This window comes from Sorghum bicolor, chromosome 3 (assembly GCF_000003195.3).
Source record: "Sorghum bicolor cultivar BTx623 chromosome 3, Sorghum_bicolor_NCBIv3, whole genome shotgun sequence".
Taxonomy (NCBI): Eukaryota; Viridiplantae; Streptophyta; class Magnoliopsida; order Poales; family Poaceae; genus Sorghum; species Sorghum bicolor.
In genome coordinates, this window is record NC_012872.2 from 70784899 (window position 1) to 70805508 (window position 20610).

A 20610-nucleotide genomic window follows, 5' to 3' on the forward strand; every position below is an offset into this window, starting at 1 on the left:
TGGCGAGCCCGACAAAGAGCCTCAGCCAATTCAACAGGTATCGGTCGTACCGTGTGTCATGTATTACCACTAGCCTTTATATAGCTCTCTAGTGCTTGTTAGCCCTCTTGGAGATGGTCTATTTCTTTACTTGATAAATTATTTTGGAAGTTAGCAAAACATAAGATTTGCCAAGTAAAATTTGCCAAACTCTTGGAGATGCTCTAAGCTAAGCAAGCTTAACATGCAATATTTTGATATGTACTAATCACTAAACTGATGCTTACTAGAAGATGTAAATAGGGTTTGTCAAGAAGTTAACTAATGCTTACTAAATTATTACATAAATATAATGTGTTCGCCGGTCTCTTAGGAGCTAAATTCATTTTAAATTGAAAGTAGGATTATCCAAGCATAGGAATTAGAAAGCAGGATTGTAGTCCCATAGCACCTCATCAGATCCTATGGAGTGTAAAAATGGAAACCGTTTTCATGAAGCAAAGAACAAAGAGATTTGAGAAAGATATAAAGGATTTTTTTTCAAGAAGGTGGACTAATGTTAGAGATTCCTCAAATTTCTTGTAGTAATAGGCCCATCCCATAGGGATTTAGTATGAATTCTGGAGGTCCAACACTTAGGGCACCCATGGAATTTTTCGAATAGAATTAATTTTAGTATAAGATTCCTTCTTTCTTTTCATTGTTACAAAGGAGTTACAAACATGAAATGCATGTAGGAGGAGATGCATATTTTGATTGACAAATAACATATTAGTAATCAGTTGACTCATAAGAATGCCTAGAAGCCAGAACATTACCTGCGCCACCGAAAGAAAGTCATTCTTAATGGCTACAACAAGAGGAACAAAATTGATTTAGTAATCTTGTCAAAGTAGCAATAGTAGTTGAGAAAGCAACATGAAGAAAAAAAACTTATAATAGAAACCAAGACTGATTTTCTTGAGGCCACAGATTAAATAAAGTTTTAATCTTTTTCATTTTTGGTTGAAGCTTCTTTATGAATTCTCTTTTTTTCCATTAACATATGTTCTATCACAATATCTCAAGCAATTTCTCATATATTTCTACCACTAGAATAATACAAGTCTAAATCCCAAAGCATGTGAAAACGGGATGTTTGGTTCCTCGCCGACGCACGCCATGCCACACCTGTAGTTGCCGTAGAAATGTATTGGCTTATGTATCAGTTGTGTCTGCCACAAGATTCTTCAATTCATTTCTTTGTTAATTTTCACCACGCTTGTGGCGGTCGTTTTCTCTGCCTAAGCTTTGGCGATCCGCAACTGTGTGGCATGTGTTGGCCAAGTGCCAAACATCCCCTAAAGACGACTTCCAAACTTTTTAAGGAGCCGTGTTTCAGCCAACATCTTATTATGTAAGCTTCACCTAAAAAATATTGTTTAGCTTACATGATTTATTATACAAGTTACGAAACCTCGAATGTATCTTGTCACTTTTACTTTTAGAGGTGTGTATATATAGAAAGATCAAACCGAACCAAGTTTTTTTAAGACTAAGCCAAACCAAGTTGGTTTTATTACTCGGATTGTTTCAGGAAAGAAACATTGATTTCTATTAAAACACTAAATTGGGATTAAACTAGTCATCACAAGGAAAGCCGATCGGACAAGAATTTATGAAATCAACAACTTACATCGATATTACTAGTGTGTGATAAACCTTTTTTAACCTTTGTTTAATTTTGTGGATTATCATAATTACAACACGATGTGAGGATTTATAATAAACAGAGAAACGATCAAAGACCATCAGATTCGATCAAATCAAAGTTTTTATATGTGTTGAATTCAGTCAAGATTTAAGGCATGGGCGGTAGGCGGTGTGGCAGCTCGATCGCTGGCGGCGCAGCGAGCGAGGGATTGGAAGCTGCGAATTCGTTATTGTGTAGGGCCACTAGTTAGGGCGATGTCGGAACTCGGAACTACTAGTATTCCAAAGTGTTTGACTTAATTTTTCTTTACTCATGATTTTAGGTCTTTTTTATGAGACCAATTTTAGGTCTGATTGTTTGTTGATTGTTAAGCCGGCTCGTAACTGACTACAAAACTAGAGGATACTAGCCTATACAACATATTATTACTATAAGTGTTTCCTTAAAAAGACATTATTACTATATACATGGTTGAATGAAATTTCTTATGATCGTATTTATAGAAAAGATAATATATCAATGTATATACCATATTCAACTAGTTTTATTTAGATTTCGATCGAATACATGTAGCACATTTATCTAAACTCATATATTTTTAATATTTGTTTCTAAAAACTTAGTCAAAAATAGTATAGTTTGACTTGTCGCAGAGTTTAAACAACATATATTTTGAAATTGAGTCTGGTTTAAATGTCTTATAGTTCAATCGAGAGCTTAAGAAAGAAAGGATGTAGTGGCAACTTATAAGATAAACCAAACTTTTTTAAATGATGTGGTCATATTTGGAAACTCTAATTTCTAAATCTCTTGCACCTATTGCATCTATTCCTTATTATTGCCTCAGGGGTAGGGTCTAGTTTTATAGCTCGGTGGAGAGAACATCGGCCCTTGGATCAAACCGACCTAAGGAACGGTAAGATGAGTCCTAGAAGGCGGTGGAGGAAGCTTCTAGAAGATAGTGGAGTTTGGCTTCTACGAGGGTTGGACAACACTAGGGTGGGCCCGGCCGGCCCCACCGGGCAACCTCTCAGGCCCCCCTCGCGCGAAGTGCCTTCTAGTGTCTTCTAGCTCCTTCTAAGCCATATTTCGTTGCGATTAAGTTTCGTTCTATTTGATGTTTTAATCCTCCTTCTTTCCTATTCTGGAATAACCCTACAGAAAAATATAATTCACTAAAACTTGTAAAAATTGTCAGTTTTAAACCCCTGAATTTCTATTGGCGATCATCTATATACACAAAGTTGATGGATTATAATAAACAATAACTACCGTCAACATATGGCACCTTGCATTGTGGATGTATGCTTATCAAGACCACTTCATCTCATTTCTTTCATGACATGTGTGTGTATATATATATATATACATATGATTACATATATGAGCAGTAGACATAGATTGATCTTTTCTCCTTCTCAGCAAGCATCTTATTAAACTCATGAGCATCCAACAGGTGCTATGATCATCACATACATGAAACCAACAGCTAGCAGCCAGTGGCTGTGCTAGCTGCTATGGCCACCACACACACACACATACATTACATACATAATCTATGAAAAAGACTTCATGGTGTCCACCTTCTTCTTACTAGGTCCCTCAGTATGCATCTTCTTCAACTGTTGTATCCTCGAGCTTGATTGTGCGACAAATGCTTGATCTTGCCAAGCGTCCTATCAAAAGTCTAGACTTTTTCTGATGGAGTGTGCAACAAATGCTTGATCTTGCCAAGCGTTCTATCAAAAGTCTAGACTTTCTGATGGAGTGGTTTCATAACCACTTGTAGGGCCTCATGCATGGCATCTCGAGGGACCCTTAAATATATGCATAGAAACATTGTGTGGGGGGTGGTGAGAGGAGTGAAGTGTTTTCTAGGTGGTGAAGGAGGCGAACAGTGCGCGAAGATGGTGGCGAAGGGTGGGAGGCGAATATGAGATGCGTGTGTGTTAATAATGGAGGGGCGTTGTGCCATATCAGATCTGCAACTCAAAGGACACGCGTGTTGAACACATGATTTTCGAAGAAAATATAGATAAACTTCAAAGAAATTATTTATTTTTCTCGCAGGAAAAACACAGAAAAAATTTGTGCATTTCAAATGTGGCCTTAAGTTTGTGTGCACTTTAGGCCCTGTTTAGTTCGCACCTTAAAAAGTTTTTAGGTATTGTAGCATATATGTAACTATAATAATTAGTATTTAATCATAGACTAACTAGGTTCAGAAGATTCGTCTCATAAAATACATGCAAACTGTGTAATTAGTTTTTTACTATATTTAATGCTCTATGTATGTGTCTAAATATTTGATGGAATGTGATAAAAAGTTTTTGGTTGGAAACTAAGGTCTTATTTAGTTCACCCTAAACCCAAAAACTTTTTAAGCCCTTATTTAGGCCTTGTTTAGTTCCCAAAAAGTAACAAAAAATTTTCAAGATTCCCGCCACATCGAATCTTGCGGCATATGCATGGTGCATTAAATATAGATAAAAACAAAAACTAATTGCACATTTTGTCTGTAAATCGTGAGACAAATCTTTTAAGCCTAGTTACTATAAAATCGGTAATGTTTGTCAAATAAAAACGAAAATACTATAGTATTGAAATCCAAAAAAATTAGAAACTGAACAAGGCCTTAGTTAACCATCAAATCAAAAAATATTTAAGATTCTTCATCATATCGAATCTTGCAGTACATGTATGAAACATTAAATATAGATAAAAAACAACTAATTGCACAGTTTACATTTAATTTACGAGACAAATCTTTTGAGCCTAGTTAGTCCATAGTTGGATAATAATTATCAAACACAAACGAAAATGTTATAGTGGTCAAATCCAAAAGGATTTCGGATCTAAACAAGGCCTAAGATTCTCCATCACATCGAATCCTGCGTCACATGTATAAATCATTAAATATAGATAAAAAATAACTAACTACACAATTTGTTTGTAATTTGCAAGATGAATCTTTTAAATCTAATTAGTCTATAATTAGACAATAGTTATTAAATACAAACAAAACAAAAGTGCTACAATAACCCAATTCAAAAAGCTTTTGAATCCAAACAAGGCCTAAATAAAGCCTATTATGAAAATTGAAAGAAAGAAGTACAATGCCATAAATCTCGTGTAAGGCTTTGTTTAGATGCGAAAAGATTTTGGATTTCGCTACTGTAATATTTTCGTTTGTTTGTGGCAAATATTGACCAATTATGGACTAACTAAGATTAAAATATTCGTTTCTCGATTTATACTATGTAATTAGTTTTTATTTTTATCTATATTTAATGCTTTATGTATGTGCCTAAAGATTCGATATGATAAAAAATCTTAAAAACTTTTTAGTTTTGGGGTGAACTAAAGATAAGAATTTTAAAGGAGAAGAGGATGGAGCCACGTGGTACGGAGCTGCGTCGAAACGAGAACGAAACTGGCGACACCTGCGTGCTTACCACCAGGCACCAGCGACCGACCGCGACGACGCAACACCCAACATCAGGCAGGAACTCAAACCGGTCGGACTCCACGCCGACGCACCGAAAAAGAAGAAGAAGAAGATAGCAGGCGAGGCGAAGGCCCAAACGTTCGGGGGGCGAGCGGGATTTGGAAGCTGCGCAACGCGCATCCCAAATCCCCCAATCCCGACGCCCACCCGACCCCGTCGCCAGATCTCGCGCCCCTCCCCGGGGCTCGATCGGATCAGCGGCGGCCGGCGATTCGGGGACGGGGAGATCTCGCCGAGGCTTGGGCCGGGCCGGGCTGGTGGGAGCCGGGGAGCCATGGCGTCGGCGCAGGCGCCGTCCTCCGCCGCCGCGCCGTCGCGCAAGGACCATCTCGAGGCCGGGAAGAAGCGGGTAGGTCCGTTGTTGCCTGTTGCTTGCGAGAAATGTGGTCCTTGTGTACCCGCAATCGATGATTGGGCAATATGCTTAGGAACGGCGTAGACAAATTAGGGGCATCCTGTCGCTTAGCTCGATGACTGGCATTCAATCGGTTTTGCACAGGGTAGAGAAGCCAAATGCTATAAAACTTATCTCAGGTCGTTTTGCGTGTGGTAGACAAGCCAAAAGGTAACAACTTTTGTCTCGGTTGTTTTGCTTGCCGTACAGATTTCAAATGCATGAAATTTGCCACGTTACTTCAGGCCCAGTTTGCAACTTTTTGAAATTTAGCTGTTTAGATCTCGCTTGAACGCCGATATGGCAATTTTTTCACTAGGCATTAGCTCTGGAATAACAATGTTCTGTTTTCTCTGATCCAGCTCGAACAGTTCCGCAAGAAGAAAGCGGCGAAGAAGGCCACTGCAGCTAGCACGGAGCAGGCAAAAACGCCTACTCCTGATGTAGCGGAGAACCCTCCTCCAATTGCCAATACTATTAGCTTGGGATATGGGCCAGTGTCTGATGTAGAGCCAAACCAAGCGAGCACGTCTTCGGTGCCATCGGTTGTATATGAGAATGGCCCAGCGAGTGCTTCCAGAGGTGCAGAATTCCTGTCAAATGGTCCAGTTACTGTAAATACTTCTGTTGGTGTTAGTAATGTTAGACCCCAGCAAGATGCTGTTAGTGATGGAGGAAGTAAGTTCTATGGGAACTTAAGCTTCTCCGACCTTGTTAATGGTCATCATGAGAACTGGAGAGGTGACGAAGCCCGTAAAAGGGACGAGCACAGCCCTGACAAGGATGTGCAATCAACATCTAAATTAAGTGCTTTTGGGAACAACAGCAGTTTAACTTTACCTTCTACTGACAATGTGCCAAGTTGGGGAAGAAATTCTTTGTCAAGTCAAGTACAAGATACCAAGCAATCTAGTTCATATTCATCCAGCACCCTTTTTGGAAAGTCTGAAAATGCCTACACTCAGGATTACTCCACAAACAATGATATCTTTGGTCGGTTGAGAGGTAATTTGAGGCCTTATATTCATATATTGCTGAAACTTCAATATACAATATTTAATAACTTGAGCCTGGGGCTCTTCTGCTCTTCCTTTTTTCCCCTATGTAGCTACCTCCAAAGACTCTTCCCAAGTGGAGCAATCTGTGTATGCCAGCATACAGGATTATGGCAATGCCTTCAATAGTTCAAGGATTGCTGATACTGCAGATCATGATACAAATATTGGAATAACTCAGACATCTGCAGACTCCACACCTGTTAATTTTGAAAGACAGGATCCTTTTCTGTCATCTGGTTATCCAACTACGTACACTCGATCAAGGCCATCATTTCTTGATTCGATTGGAGTACAAAGAGCCCCTCCAACAACTCAAGCCTCATACAGGGAGCCTGCAAAGACTAATCAACTATCCAGCAATTTGAATTATCAGAGTCCATTTTTGCAGCAATCAAATCAACAATCCACTGGAAGTAATGCTACAGATATTTCTTTTGCATCAGAAAGTCAGAAATATAGTCATGAAAAGGGGTCATATGGCAGCTCCAACCCTCCTGATTTCTCACTTCCCAAAGAAGAAAGAAGTATACAGCATGGTAATCAAACATTCCAAAACTTCACAACTCATGGGAAAGATGATGATTTTGCAGCATTAGAGCAGGTGATGAACGTTTGAACTTTCCCCTCCGATTTGTTACATATATTTTCTTAAGGATATGATATTATTATACTGACTAGAGCTGTCATAGTATATAATACTCATAATACAAAGAATCTAACTGTTTCTTTGTATTTTCTGATTTTAGATTTTATTATGCTACTAACATGAAGCGCTAACTGTTGGCCTAGTTGTTTTATAATAAACTAAAATCTCTGAAAAAGGAACATATCTCCAATATCTACTCTGTGGGTTCAAATGAGTGATACTGTACAACTTATAACTAGTCACTTCTTTCTGTGTTACTGTTATTATGTGCCTCATAATTGTTTCCATACTTGTAAATGACACTATTATGTGTTCTTTGTTGTCAAGATTAATTAATTACCTTTACCTTAGGTATGCATATTTACTTACCTAAACATTTATCTCTGAAGTCTTTATCATTAGGAAGTTAGTAACTTGTGCTGAAAAGATTGCATATATATTTTTTTATTTAGGCCCATCAGCATACTACTAATACTTCTCTGGTTTGGATGCCAGCTCATTGAAGATTTGACAAAAGAGAAGTTTTCCTTACAACGTACTGTTCAGAAATCTCAAGAGCTAGCAGAAACTTTGGCCACAGATAACTCTGCATTAACTGATAAGTTCAACCAACAGGTCTGCAAATTTCCCTGATGATAGTTTTAAACTGGATGTGTATCATGAAATTTGTCACTAATGACCCATAGAATGATATAAATTCCAACATAGGGAATGCCTCTATCTTACTTCTAGTAAAATGGACAAGGCTGTTTGCTTAACTTTGAAACTAGCTTCTTCTATGATTGATTAAACAAAACAAAAAAAATCTGGTTGTGCTGTAATTTATTTGATGCTAAACTCACTGGTATAGCTGTCAGAAAAAGTGATTGCCTGCCGAGTTCCTCATTTATTGTGGGATTCAACATCTTGGGTAGTATATATTCGCAGAATCCTAGCAGTTCAACTTAGTAGTAATAACAGTGCTATAATGGCAGCTAGAACTGAAGCCACATGTGCTAAGTTTGATCATATCAAGCAACCCCAAGACTTAAACTAATCAGTTATCTCTAATGCTTGATCAGTACTTATCTATAATGTTTATATATATTACAGCTTGCTTTAATATGGTATTAACCAAATCCAAAATTAGTATACTGTATGATCCTTATTTCTCAATTTTTAAATATCAGGCACATATAATCAGCCAGTTGACATCTGACATGGAGAGATTGCAGGAAGAAATTCAAGCTCAACTGGTCAGACCTACTCTACCTTTTCTAGTACTTAAATTTGGGGAAAATGTATTCTCAATATTAGAACTAAGTAACTGCATTGCCTGTTATGTCAATATTGATATGGATTGCTTGGGGAAATGGGGGTAAAGCTCTGAGGACTAGGATAAAGTCTAGATCACTCTTGTTGGCACCATGCTTGATCTTGGACATCAGGAGATTCTAATAACTGTCTATCTCTTTGGCTTAATCCCCCTAGCACTAGATACTGTTTTATAAGAAGAATGAGGTTAACATGGCTATTGGACTCAATCTAATCTAACTGTGCCTTCAAAGTCAACCACTCAAACAAAAGTAACACAAACTAGTTGTACCTACCATCTGTTCTGTGGCTTTCAGTTATCAAACATCCAGGGATTTCTTGGATTGTTATCTTGTACATGGTATGCAAAATGTGTTTGTCTTTTGGTGGTTGACATAGTCATGAACTGGAGCATGCTGAAAAGATTGTACTCATTTTAAAGCCACAGCAACTGATTGCTATGAGCCTATAAAACAATTGTCACTAGGTTAGCTGTGTTATGTTTGATTTTTCAGTGACCTCTCTATTAGTTAGGTATAACGTTTGTGATTAGCACTATATATCAGTATTTGCTGTTTAATTTTTGTCATCTCTGTGGTACAACATCTGTCTTCATATACTGTTAGAATCCTTATATTAACCCCATTTATACAACAGCTGGCGCTGGAGTCTGTCAGGACCGAGTATGCTAATGCACAACTAGAATGCAATGCTGCAGATGAGAGGGCGAAAGTACTTGCAGCTGAAGTCATTCTACTAGAAGATAAGGTGCTTTATATCTTCTTGCTTATTTTGTACCGTTATGAAGCTTCTTGAAAATGCCTGACAGTATGGCAGATTGTTTAGAGTATGTTATGTATGCAAAGTGTGTAAACTGTTGTCATATAGGAAGAAATCCGAATAACAAGGAGCTGCCTGTTCAGTGTTCACATGCAGTACAGGAACTAAACCTATAATTTGTTATCTTTGGGAAACAAACTGTATAAGTATGACTACATAGGCGGGGTTCATCATATCTTATTATTGTAATGCGCGGCTTGATACTAAATGTTTTGTTGATGAAAACTTAAGGATGTTGAACTTTCTCTTTTCTACAGTAATATCGGGTGCATTGTGTTTCTTCGAGTTCTTCTTAATGCAATGATACACAGATTTTTGCGTATACAAGAAAAAAAAATATCTTGTTCCACATCCACTCTGTATGCTATTGGCATGATCATGCTTATTTGCCTATTTGGTCTTAATTTCATTGACTAGTTTTACTCTAGCATTTACCCTGCATTTTTAGTGAAACTTGAAAATTATGCAAACTTTAACATTTTCAGCCAAGCCCAACTTAAGCATTGGCTTGTGGAAGTTTGATTTTTATTTTAATCTTGTAGGCTTTGAGACTGAGGTCAAGTGAGCTAAAACTTGAAAAGGAAATTGAAGGTTTACATTCTGAGATTTCTTCTTACAGGTGAAATTGTGTACTGATTTTACTAATCCCCATGCTGCAATTGTATGACCGCCAAGATATTTCTGTTTAATGATATGTGAAATGGATCCTAACGAAGTATAACGATTGATTGCAATCCACATTTTTATCCACATTGGCATTTTTAGAGGCGCTATGCAAACAAACATGTCCTATTCACCTTAAAAAATACATGCCAGAATGCCGTAAAAAAAGCCAGAAACTACTGAACACATTAATTGAACTTCCAGGTATTGTAATAGTTTTTTTTCTTCCTATTAATCATCTGCAGGCGCAAAGTTTCTAGTCTAGAAAAGGAGCGCCAACATCTCCAATCTACCGTTGAAGCTCTTCAAGAAGGTACATCTTCTCATTGTGATCTAACACATATTGTTTGAGCTCTCTTCTTTCTCAGTTGATCTCTGAAATTTTCCTCCCGTCAACCCTAGAGTATTTGTTTACATCTTGCATACACATCGATGTGCGTTTGCTCGTGCGCTGATATGCCTATTTTTCGTTTCTCTTCTCTCTGTTTGGACAGAAAAGAAGCTCCTATACTCTAAATTGAGGAACATTCCTATGAATGAGAGGGCAACAACTACTGTAGAGAAACCTTCAGTTGAGAAAAGAGATGCATCTACTGCCACAGAGGATTTAGGTGTGAATACTAAGATCTCTTTATTTCTTTATCTATACCAATGAATATCAGCTATATTTTTATGGCTGAGCTCTAATGGGTTTAATACTTTACTCAGATACTGGGGAGCTCAGCTCTTCAGAAACGCTGACCAGCACTGTTGACACATTGGAAGATGCTGGAACTTCTGTTAGGCGTTCCAACATTATGTCTGATTTTCCTTCCTTAGAAGAGGTCTCATCTAGCATTCCGGATGATCAACTTAGAATGATCGACAACATCAATTCTTTGATGTCAGAGGTAATCTCTTTTATTTTCATAAATGTGGAGCTATCCTTATACCAACCAAAATTTTTCAAATAACCTACTTGATTTTTGGTGTAAAATCTATTGTGGTTATGATTTAGTTTTTTCATATTTGCAGTTAGCAGTGGAGAGAGAAGAGCTGCTGCGAGCACTGAGAATTGAGTCATCCAACTGCTCCAAGCTGAAGGTATTGTCTGCCTCTTACTCTCTTATGCAGCATCTAGTAATGTAGGTGAGATGCCTGTTTCATGACATAGTTAAGCCCTGGGTCCTGCTGTATCAAGCTTCTATCTATTGGAAAACATGTTTGCTGATCAACATGTGAAGCAAGACTTGTGTCACTTCTGTAGTTGTGCATCAACTATATTTACTCTTATATCCTGCAGGACTTGAATAAGGACCTAACACAAAAGTTGGAGATTCAGACACACAGGCTTGAACTATTGACTTCTCAAAGGATGGCTAACGAGAATGCCCTAGCAAAACCAATTGACACACGCTCCATCAATGATGCAGCAATTTATGCGGATGAAGGAGATGAGGTAAGTGTTCTTCACCAAGTAATTTGATAGTTGACCCTAGCACATAATCCTTGATGGAAAATTTCGTGCTGTCATGTTGTGTCCCCAGAGTATGGTTCCAGTGTTCTTTTTTGTAGCTTGAATAAGAGTTAGAGCTAAGAAAACTGAACTTTACATATGCACATTAAGTTCATATCACCCTGAAAACTACTACATTTCAAATTATAAGTTGTTCTGGTTTTTCTAGGTATCTAGACCTAGCCTAAATCTAGGTGCATAGCAAAAGCTATGTATCTAGAAAAGCTAGGACGACTTATAATTTGAAACAGAGGGGTATCTTTGTAGACGTTTGACACTGGAATATGACTCAGGTTGTGGAACGGGTGCTTGGCTGGATAATGAAGCTCTTCCCAGGAGGGCCAAAGCGGCGAACCAGCAAACTTTTGTAATGAAAATAGAGCTCCTAGTATACCAGATGTTTCCTTCATTTAAGGCTTGTTTAGATGAAAGGGGTTGCCCTAGGAGCACCAAGTATTTAGTTCAAATTTGAACTAAATTTTAAGGAATCTGTTCCAAATCCCCAATATCCAAACATGCCTTTGTATAATTTGTTTTTTTGTTTGCCCGGGGTTTTGCTGATAGCATGGTGAGAAGCTGTATATTGGAGCCATTCAATGTAACCATTCTTTTTTTTTTTGAAAGAAGATAATATACTTCCCTGGAGTATGGGGCTGCAGCCTGTATTGGCAAAGGAAAAGAATAGTCGTAAAGAATAGACCTCTTTGTGTCAATTGAACATTTTCTTTCATTATACGAGTTGAATACGCAGCCTATCATTGTTTATCACTCATTTGGTTTGTCGTGTACTCGTTCACGTTAAGCTAGCAAGGGTGAGCTCACATCTCTACGCAGGCACACAGGCAGTACAGTACTGGTGGTAAAGTACATATAGTGTAAGGCCTTGTTTGAATGTAATCAGATTCACATCAATCCACATGTATTGGGATGGGTTGGAGTGGAACTTAAACTAAATTCTACCTCAATCTACTCCAACACATGTGGATTGAGGTGAATCCAACAACATCCAAACAAGGCCTAAGAGATGACATTGATACATGCGTTTCATGCTGCATATCACAATATTGTTCAGTCTTCCGCCTTTTATTATTACTATGCAGTTGTGCCAAAAAAACATAACCCTGGTATTATAAAAAAAAACTTGTGTCTTTCCTGACCACTCAGGGCTAGTTTGGATTCAACCATTTTCCATGGGATTGGAGGGGATTCAGGGGAAATGGTTGATCAAAGGAGCCGTCAATAAATTTTGCAACCCCTTCGGGTAGTACTGTTCCATGGAGCTTCACGCAAACTCAGGCTACTCAATTGACAACGGTGGTTGTGGTTCCAGTGTGGTAGGTGTTTTGTCCTGACTCAACGCAGGCGCGCAGCAGCAAAAGGAGACTACTTCCTGTTGTGGGTAGGAACGTTGTGTGTAGGGACGCTGAGATAGAACTTCGTGTTCTTGAAATCGTCAAGAAGCGGATTATACCCGTCTTTGGTCCTCGTCTTCAGCGGCAGGCCAAACTCCTCCATGAAAGCTGCAGTATCAAGCTGAAATTGAAGGATGGCCGACACATCAGTTAGTCCGATACGCACAAACGGCATGCAGAGAGGGTGAGAACTTACTATGATCGTCCTCCTCTTCTTCACGGGTTTGAATGCGCCGCGATTCTTCTGCTCCTTTGAGAAGCCAGAGCAGTTATGGTCGATCTGCTCCAGGAGCCGGAAATCGGTTGGGAAGAAGATGTCCGCGTCACCCTGCCGAGTAAATACAAACAAGTGATGCGACACTAGTTTGACACAGGTCGAAACAACAGAGCAGTTATGGTCAATTGGCTCCAGACGCGGGAAAGCTGTTGGGAAGTAAATAACCGCATCACCTTGGCTTACAACCAGGTTTGTTGGCTCATATACAGCACCTTAAGAGCAAGAATACTAAAGAGCTGCATGTGTATATCCCTTACGCGGAGAGAGAAGAAGCGGGCTGTAAGTTTATAGTCAGTTTAGACACAAGAATCAAGAGCTAACTACCATACAGATTGGTTGAGAGATGGGCTACAAAGATCCATACAACCAACAACAGGCTGTATTATTAGCCTTGCTCTGAGAGAGCGTATAGTAAAGGGGGCTGTCAACGAGCTATGTTGAGGTGGAGATAGAAGAAAAGTGAGCTGTAGGTTTACAGCTAGCTGATGCACGAGCTCTAAAAAACATTGTGAGTATTAATGATGAAGCATGTCCTAGTAGCATAGCCAACTACTATATAGATAGATGGGTTGATAGATGAACTATAAATGTATGTATAGTCCGCGATTGGTTGTATTATTAACTATGCACATGGTAAAATGGAATGGCATAGTAGTTTTTAATGTGCCCCAGCCCCATCTGACGGTTTATTCTTTATTTGCTGCTGCTTGGTTTGTTATGTCGTACATAATCCAGCTAAAATTTTTTACTGGTTCTAGTAAATTTCGCTGTTATTAACCCAGAAAGCTATCCTCCCAGTCCTAGCTGACTACTCCCTCCATCCTACAGTAGTTGTTTATGATCTTGGGAGAAAACTATCCACAATACTTGTCCAGTGAGGATATCAAGGGTGCACTTATTGTAGTATTTTCCACTATCTACCACTAATTAAATGCTCCGGTAGAAAAGGCATGGTTGTATATAATATTAACATTTATGGGTGGTCATTTCACATTGTTTTCTTTTTTCATTAAACTAGTACTTCCTTGGTCTGCGCATGGTGAGCTGTGGACAAGTATTGCAAAGCAAGGGAGTGATACACACAAATATGAAAAACTAAGTGCTTTTGAAAAGCCATCCCAAAACAATAATATGATACACACAATATGATACACAAGTCTTGGACAGCTAAGGTTGATAGATTGACTGACTATGGCATGTGGACACATGATCAAATACGCGAATAAAAGAAAAATGGCTGTATGTGTACCTGAGCATCAAGGTAGTTGCGATGATCTGATGTCTTCCCATCCTTCTACAAGGGCAAAACAAGCTAAGTGAGATGATCAGAAGCAAAGCTCATGATCCTCAACTGTGAATAAATTGGTAACTGTATGGCACGCAACAAAACCCGCAATCATTCTTATGGTACGTAGCGTTTGAAGCTTAGTTGGAGAAATGAAGTAGTTAAAACTAGAGCTTTGCATGCTTGATAAAATTGTAGTCTATCAGGACACTCACCTTTGATGAAACCAATGGAGCCCTGTCACCAGGTATGCTAACATCTGGAAGATAGCTGAAATCTGAAGCAATAAGGGACATACTCGGTAAAGCTTGATGTAGAGTATCCATTAGTTTCTGCGAAAGGAATTAAAGATCAGAAATAGTTTTCTAAGTCCCAGAACATTCATAAAGGTCTAACCTCGCAAAGCTAGAGTTTTTGGAAAGGCATACCAAGCAGCCAGTCGGCAACCAAGCTCTACGAGGCTTTGGGAATACTTTTGATAGAACTCCTTTTGCAGCAAATGCTAGTTTTTCACTGACAGAAGCTTTGTCTTCATTCATGCCAATAATATCAACACAGCGGGAAATTAATGGGTCTTGTAGTGGCTTATAGACTTCAGAGGCTTGTGAACTTTCTTCATAAAAAAGGCATGCAGAACAGATATACATGTGAAATTAAGGATAAGTAGCAATACAATTTTCTAAAATAGTAGAAAAGACTTCAATCATTAATAATACCAAGTTACAGATACACATTCAGTATCTTAGTTAAAAAATAGCCCTAAGCACAGGGATGGCAGATATGTTCTACATAGGGAAAAGGAGACAACCCTTCAATGATACTATAACTAAACAGTGAACTTTGTAACACAAAGTCGACCATAAAAGAAGCATGTCATGAGGACACTGTATAACAACACACAACCTTCCATCTCAAAGAACTTCCCCTGGTTTTTTCTATTAAGAATGAAACATATTTTGCAATCACCATGCACAAACCAAAGGCTAGTAGCAACGTAAATGGTTTGATAAAAGGATCCTGCCAAATATGTGAATTGTGTATGATATTCCTGTTTCTTCAATCACATTTACTCAAGTCTAGAATTTTCCAATGTACTCAGTTGAAAACCCACATAAACAATAAACATAAGAGCAAACATAGAACTGTGGTTGTACACAACAGAGGTTCTGATGAAAACACAAAAGTCACAAACCTGCCATTTACTTTTTCAATCCACACTTCCATCCATGGAGAGACCTGATCTGGTGAATAGACAAGGTCATGTGGTAGATTGTCAAGTACCTGACATTCCAAGCAAAGATAGTTACTGTTGTAGGCACCACTGTGGGTCTTCCTTTAAATGCAATGTTTACTTTGTAACATCATGACCAAAAAGGGATACCAAGGAGGTTTTGTTTGCTATTATTTTTACAGATAGCAGTTTTGTATTGTTTTGTGATCAGAATATTACTACAAAACTAAATTTGACATTCATAAAAGTTCATACATGGAGTGAAATGCGACACTCACACTTCTACAGAGCAGATAAATTCTGAAGCAAGTATATGTGTTTCTTTGCAGCATAGTATTTTGTATGCCACAGCATGCAAAACTTTTATGCTTCTAGATAAAGTGACTTCAGTTCATAAGGGTGAAGGTGAGATGATGATGCCATTGTGCTTCTTCGGTTCACAGTTCACACATAAATCACAAGAATAAACTGAGAAGGAAGTCCCAGCAGAACATACCTCAAGCATTAGCACCCAACATGGAAGAGGATCCTTGCGGCCTGCAAATAGAAAAGGAAGACTTATATCCAATCATGTAAAGGTAGGTTGCCCTACACAGCCGAGGAAATAGCTTACCCCATCCAGGTCTGTTAATTGCATCCCGGTGCTCCACCGTAAACTTTGACAAATGGCTTTGCACTTCACCAACAGTTTCCAATTGCTTCTCAGCAAGAGAGGAGCTAATCTCTACTGAGCTAGCAAATGAAGATAAAGGCAAGGTCAAAGCATAAAGAGCACGTCACAAAATGCTAGAGTGGCAAAAGCATGGCAGCACAAAGAGCAACCACTGGCAGTAATATCTATCTTTATATGGCATGCATGGACCCTATTGTTCTGAAATTCTGATTTTGAAGCAAGAAATGAAGATACATATGCTTACATGTATTTCATATCATTGTAGACTTTTGGTGGTGCATTCAGCATCATGTAATCGAGTATGCACTTTGCGCATGTTCCAGAGCCACCACCAATCTCATATATCTGATTAGTACAGGATTCTGATTCATAAGCAAAATGGATGAAACATACTCCTTGATATTCATGAAATCAGAGAAAAGCAAATCCGGAGGTTCATATGTGGGGTTGGAGAGCGGAATGATGTGACAAGAAATCTTGAGATCACACCTTCAATGGGACTGAAAGATTTGCTGTACGCAGAATCGATGCTGCTATTGCGTAGGCATACCATGGCTGCACCGTAGAGGGAAAAGGGTGCATCAGTCACCAAACTGAAAGAACCTCATTCTCTTCAACTGCTAAAGCAGAGAAGGTACCTTAAAGAGCTCCACAGGAGTAAACCAAGCGATATCATGCTTCTTATACAGTTTGTCAAGGTGCTGTATATACGCACTCCTCCCTACATAGTATTGAAGCAAATTAATTTTAGGCCAAAGTTAAAAAAGAGCACGCCCAACATATTAAGTTATTAACACACAGCAGGACACAGAACCAGCATCAGGCAATCGAGTGATCGACAAAGGAGTTTTCCATCAGCACACGTCCCAGAGGTGACAGGCACACTAGCTGTTTGTTGAAATGCCAGCACGACGAACAAACAAAGAACAAGTACTTTCCCATCCCCGCAATCCGGAACACACAGCAAACTTCCCCATGGAGAAGCAATGCGATAAAAAAACTTTGGAAATGTGCAAGGCATAGGAGATTTAGGACACCACCCTCGAGCTGGTTGAAGCGGATGCTGGCGTCAAGAACGCCCACCGGCCCCGCCCGCTTGGAGAAGTAGCCATGGTTGGGGTCGTACAGCGCTGACCTCACGAAGTCGCGCACCTGCGAATCCCGCCATGTTGTTCACACCCGCCGCAGAGAGATCTCTCTGTGACCGGGAAAAGAAATGAAGGCTCAGCCCTTACCAGAACCGGCTTGTTGCCAGCGAGAATCCCCGATGAGAACAGCGCCGCAGTGACCCACCGCGCGCGCAGTGCTCCACGTCGGAGCGCGGAGACCTGCGCCGAGAACGCCGGCGCCATAGTTGAGCCTGCGGCGGCGCGGCGCGGCGCGAGTCTGTGTCCCTTCCCGAAACAGGTGCGGTACCGCTTGCGTTCGAGCCCGATCCGAAGCAATTGCGCAGAGGAACAGACGGAGCTCTTTATGCGGGTCCGTACCCGACCCGAAACGGAACTGCCGCACGCCCAATCCGCTGTATATAATGGAGCGGAGCCCCGGTGCGGCGGCGTCCAGTCGGCTGCCATTCCCCACGCGCACGCCGCCAAGCCGAGGGGGCCGGAGGAGACAGAGGAGAGGGAGCGATGCCTCGCGGCAAGGCTGGTCGGACAAGCGCCACCGCCACCGCCACCCCCCACGCGCGCCTCGCGAAGTTCGCGAAGCGCAAGGAGACGCTGAGGAACAAGGCCGGGGAGCTCGTGACGCGCTGCAACGTCGACGTCGCGGTGGTCTGCACGGGCCCCGGCGGCGTGGGCGACCTGGACTGCTGGCCGTCCAAGGCGGCAGTCGACGCGGTGGTGAGGCGGTACAACGCGCTCGAGCCGGCGGAGCGCGCCAGGCTCAAGGAGGACCTCGCCGACCTCGTCGCGAGCGAGGTCGCCAAGGAGCGCGAGAAGCTGACCAGGACGCGGGAGTCCGGCTTGGCCAATGCGTTCGGGTCGTATGACGGCTCCCTCGAGGGCATGTCCGAGGAGAAGCTCAGGGAGCTGCTCGCCTCGATCGAGGGCGCCCTGGTGGCCGCGCGGGGCAGGGCCCTGAAGCTGCGAGCGCCGCCCGGCGGCGCGGCCGATCGCGCCACGCTCTCGCCGGGCCTCGTGCACGACCACGAGGCCGCCGAGGAGGACTCCGCGTCCGCGACGAACAATGTGGTGCCGCCGCCGACAGAGCTGCCGCGGGGCGAAGCCGACGCGGGTGGCGGCGGGCTTGGGCCGCCGCCTTCCGGTAAAGACCCCAACCCGCCCAATGCCGTGCCCGTCGACACGGGCGAGGAGGAGGTCGTGGCTGAGAACATCGTGACGGGCGAGGATCCCGGCGACGAGGTGCAGATACTGCAGCCGCCAGGCGACGCCGACGCCGACGCCGACGATGCGGAGTGGATGCGGAGCCTAGTAGACGATCTCAAGAAGAAACCCCAGCCGCACAACCCCGCCGGGATCGAGTACATCAACGTGGGCAATTCCTGGATGGAGCGCGACGCCTATGATTTTATCCGGTTCGACCTCGGGATGCCTCCGCCGGGCGTCGCGCCGCGCAACTATCTGGACGACGGCGGCGACGGCGAGCCGCTGAAGCTCTGGTCATGGGACAACACCATGCCACACCCTCCAAAGTAACACCGTGCTACCTTTTGATTTCGCTGGGCTCCGAAATCCGAATCGTCACCGTGCCGTCCCCAAGGAAAACTCCTTTTGTGGATAACCAGTTCGCCATTGCTGTGTATGTTTAGGTTGAATATCGTAGATCAATGATATGTAGATTAGTTCAAGAGATGATCAATCGGTCCTAGATCGTGGCCAAGAATTTAGGCATTTAGTTCGCTTGGTAGCATAAGTTTGGTAGTCTTGCTCTGGTAGGACCGTAAAAGAGTAGCATATCAACCATGTGAATCTAACAGTGATATCCGGTGAATCTGTAACTTCAAAGCCAAAGCAGCTGATCTACAATGAAACCAGTTTACCAGAGATGATCATGTCGAGTTCATGTCATCTCTTCCTTTTTGTCTCATGCCTTCGTCACTGGTATAGCGGTATGATTAGGATATCCAGGTGAAGAAGACCAACAGTACTCTGACACCTTTTGCTAAAGCTATGTGTACAGTGACGGGTGGTTTCCGACACTTCTTATTTTGGGAAGAGGAATCTGTAGAGGTTGGACAATGAGAAATATTCTCGTGTACTGATTGAAACAAAGATAAAGAGACTGCAAATCTAATATGCCTATGAAATTTGTGCGGAGTTGCTCAAGACGGGGCAGTTTTGAATTATGATGACATAGACAATGTGATCTAGCATTGTGAAAAGACAAATTTCCTTTGTATCTATCACTCTGTAAAATTAGTGTTCAGTAGGAAAAACCAAATGAACCAACGAGCTTAACTTCTCGATTTTGTTTTTTGGATTACAGATAACCAAATGAGTATAGCCACCGGACAACTAGAACCTGACCTGTGTTTTCTTTTTATCTGATTGATTGATGAGTTGTTTTTATTCAAATGACTCGCAGAAACACGCGTATTCAACTGTTTTTCAAATGAGAGAAATATTAGTACATACTAGGAGCATCTTACACTACTCCCTCCGTCCCTGAAAGAATCAATTTCTAGAGTTGTCCTAAGTCAAACTTTTTAAACTTTGACCAAATTTCTAGAAAAAAATGCTAAGATTTATAGTATCAAATTAGTATTATTAGATTCATCATAAAATATATTTTCATATAATGTGTATTTTATATTATAGATGTTGTTACTCTTTTCTATAAAGTTAGTCAAACTTTAAAAAGTTTGACTGGCACGGATCCTAGGAATTGATTCTTTCAGGGACGGAGGGAGTATATCACAGCTGCATGCATTAACGATTACATCTAAAAATAGAATCTATATGGCACGTAGTAATATAGTGCATTAATAACCAAATATCTCCAAGTACATCTACACCATATGATGGTTTGAAAATCAATCCACAAAAGATCTATTGACAACCGATCAGGCGATCACCATCATATATTCTTTTATAATATATAAAGGTAAATTTTTCGGAACCATCCCGTGTGTATCCGCCAAACTTTTCCCAACCATCCCGTGGGTCCTGTTATAGGAGTTGTTTACTTAAAGTATTGTT

The 20610-nt window shown here is 40.9% G+C and overlaps 2 protein-coding genes across 3 annotated transcripts; one reads left to right on the forward strand and one right to left on the reverse strand.

Annotated features, from left to right (window-relative positions):
* On the forward strand, nt 5140-12322 carry LOC8056158. Of its 2 annotated transcripts, none has more exons than XM_002456777.2 (13): nt 5140-5529; nt 5937-6579; nt 6683-7233; nt 7774-7893; nt 8448-8513; nt 9229-9339; nt 9954-10030; nt 10320-10387; nt 10569-10685; nt 10783-10964; nt 11089-11157; nt 11357-11512; nt 11863-12322. In XM_002456777.2, the coding sequence occupies exons 1-13, from the start codon at nt 5455-5457 to the stop codon at nt 11938-11940; spliced, it is 2313 nt and encodes a 770-aa protein (XP_002456822.1). In that variant the 5' UTR covers nt 5140-5454; the 3' UTR covers nt 11941-12322. The 2 variants fall into 2 exon arrangements, with proteins under 2 accessions (XP_002456822.1, XP_021312085.1); XM_021456410.1 differs by having other exon boundaries at nt 6695-7233.
* LOC8078715 lies at nt 12612-17890 on the reverse strand. The gene is made up of 13 exons (XM_021456411.1): nt 17683-17890; nt 17488-17599; nt 17086-17168; nt 16937-17002; nt 16692-16792; nt 16388-16506; nt 16271-16311; nt 15736-15824; nt 14972-15152; nt 14759-14875; nt 14508-14552; nt 13178-13309; nt 12612-13102 (listed from the first exon to the last, which is right to left on the reverse strand). The coding sequence occupies exons 1-13, from the start codon at nt 17797-17799 to the stop codon at nt 12953-12955; spliced, it is 1353 nt and encodes a 450-aa protein (XP_021312086.1). The 5' UTR covers nt 17800-17890; the 3' UTR covers nt 12612-12952.

Excerpts from the sequence above, each read along its gene's own strand:
- LOC8078715 (XM_021456411.1), bottom strand. The coding sequence starts at position 17,799 with ATGGCGCCGGCGTTCTCGGCGCAGGTCTCCGCGCTCCGACGTGGAGCA. Across the intron at positions 15,825-16,270 it reads GTTGGGTGCTAATGCTTGAG|GTACTTGACAATCTACCACA; the intron begins GTATGTTCTGCT and ends TTGGAATGTCAG. Across the intron at positions 15,153-15,735 it reads ATTGAAAAAGTAAATGGCAG|TTCACAAGCCTCTGAAGTCT; the intron begins GTTTGTGACTTT and ends TTATGAAGAAAG.
- LOC8056158 (XM_002456777.2), top strand. The coding sequence starts at position 5,455 with ATGGCGTCGGCGCAGGCGCCGTCCTCCGCCGCCGCGCCGTCGCGCAAG. Across the intron at positions 10,686-10,782 it reads TACTGCCACAGAGGATTTAG|ATACTGGGGAGCTCAGCTCT; the intron begins GTGTGAATACTA and ends TACTTTACTCAG. Across the intron at positions 10,965-11,088 it reads TCAATTCTTTGATGTCAGAG|TTAGCAGTGGAGAGAGAAGA; the intron begins GTAATCTCTTTT and ends TCATATTTGCAG.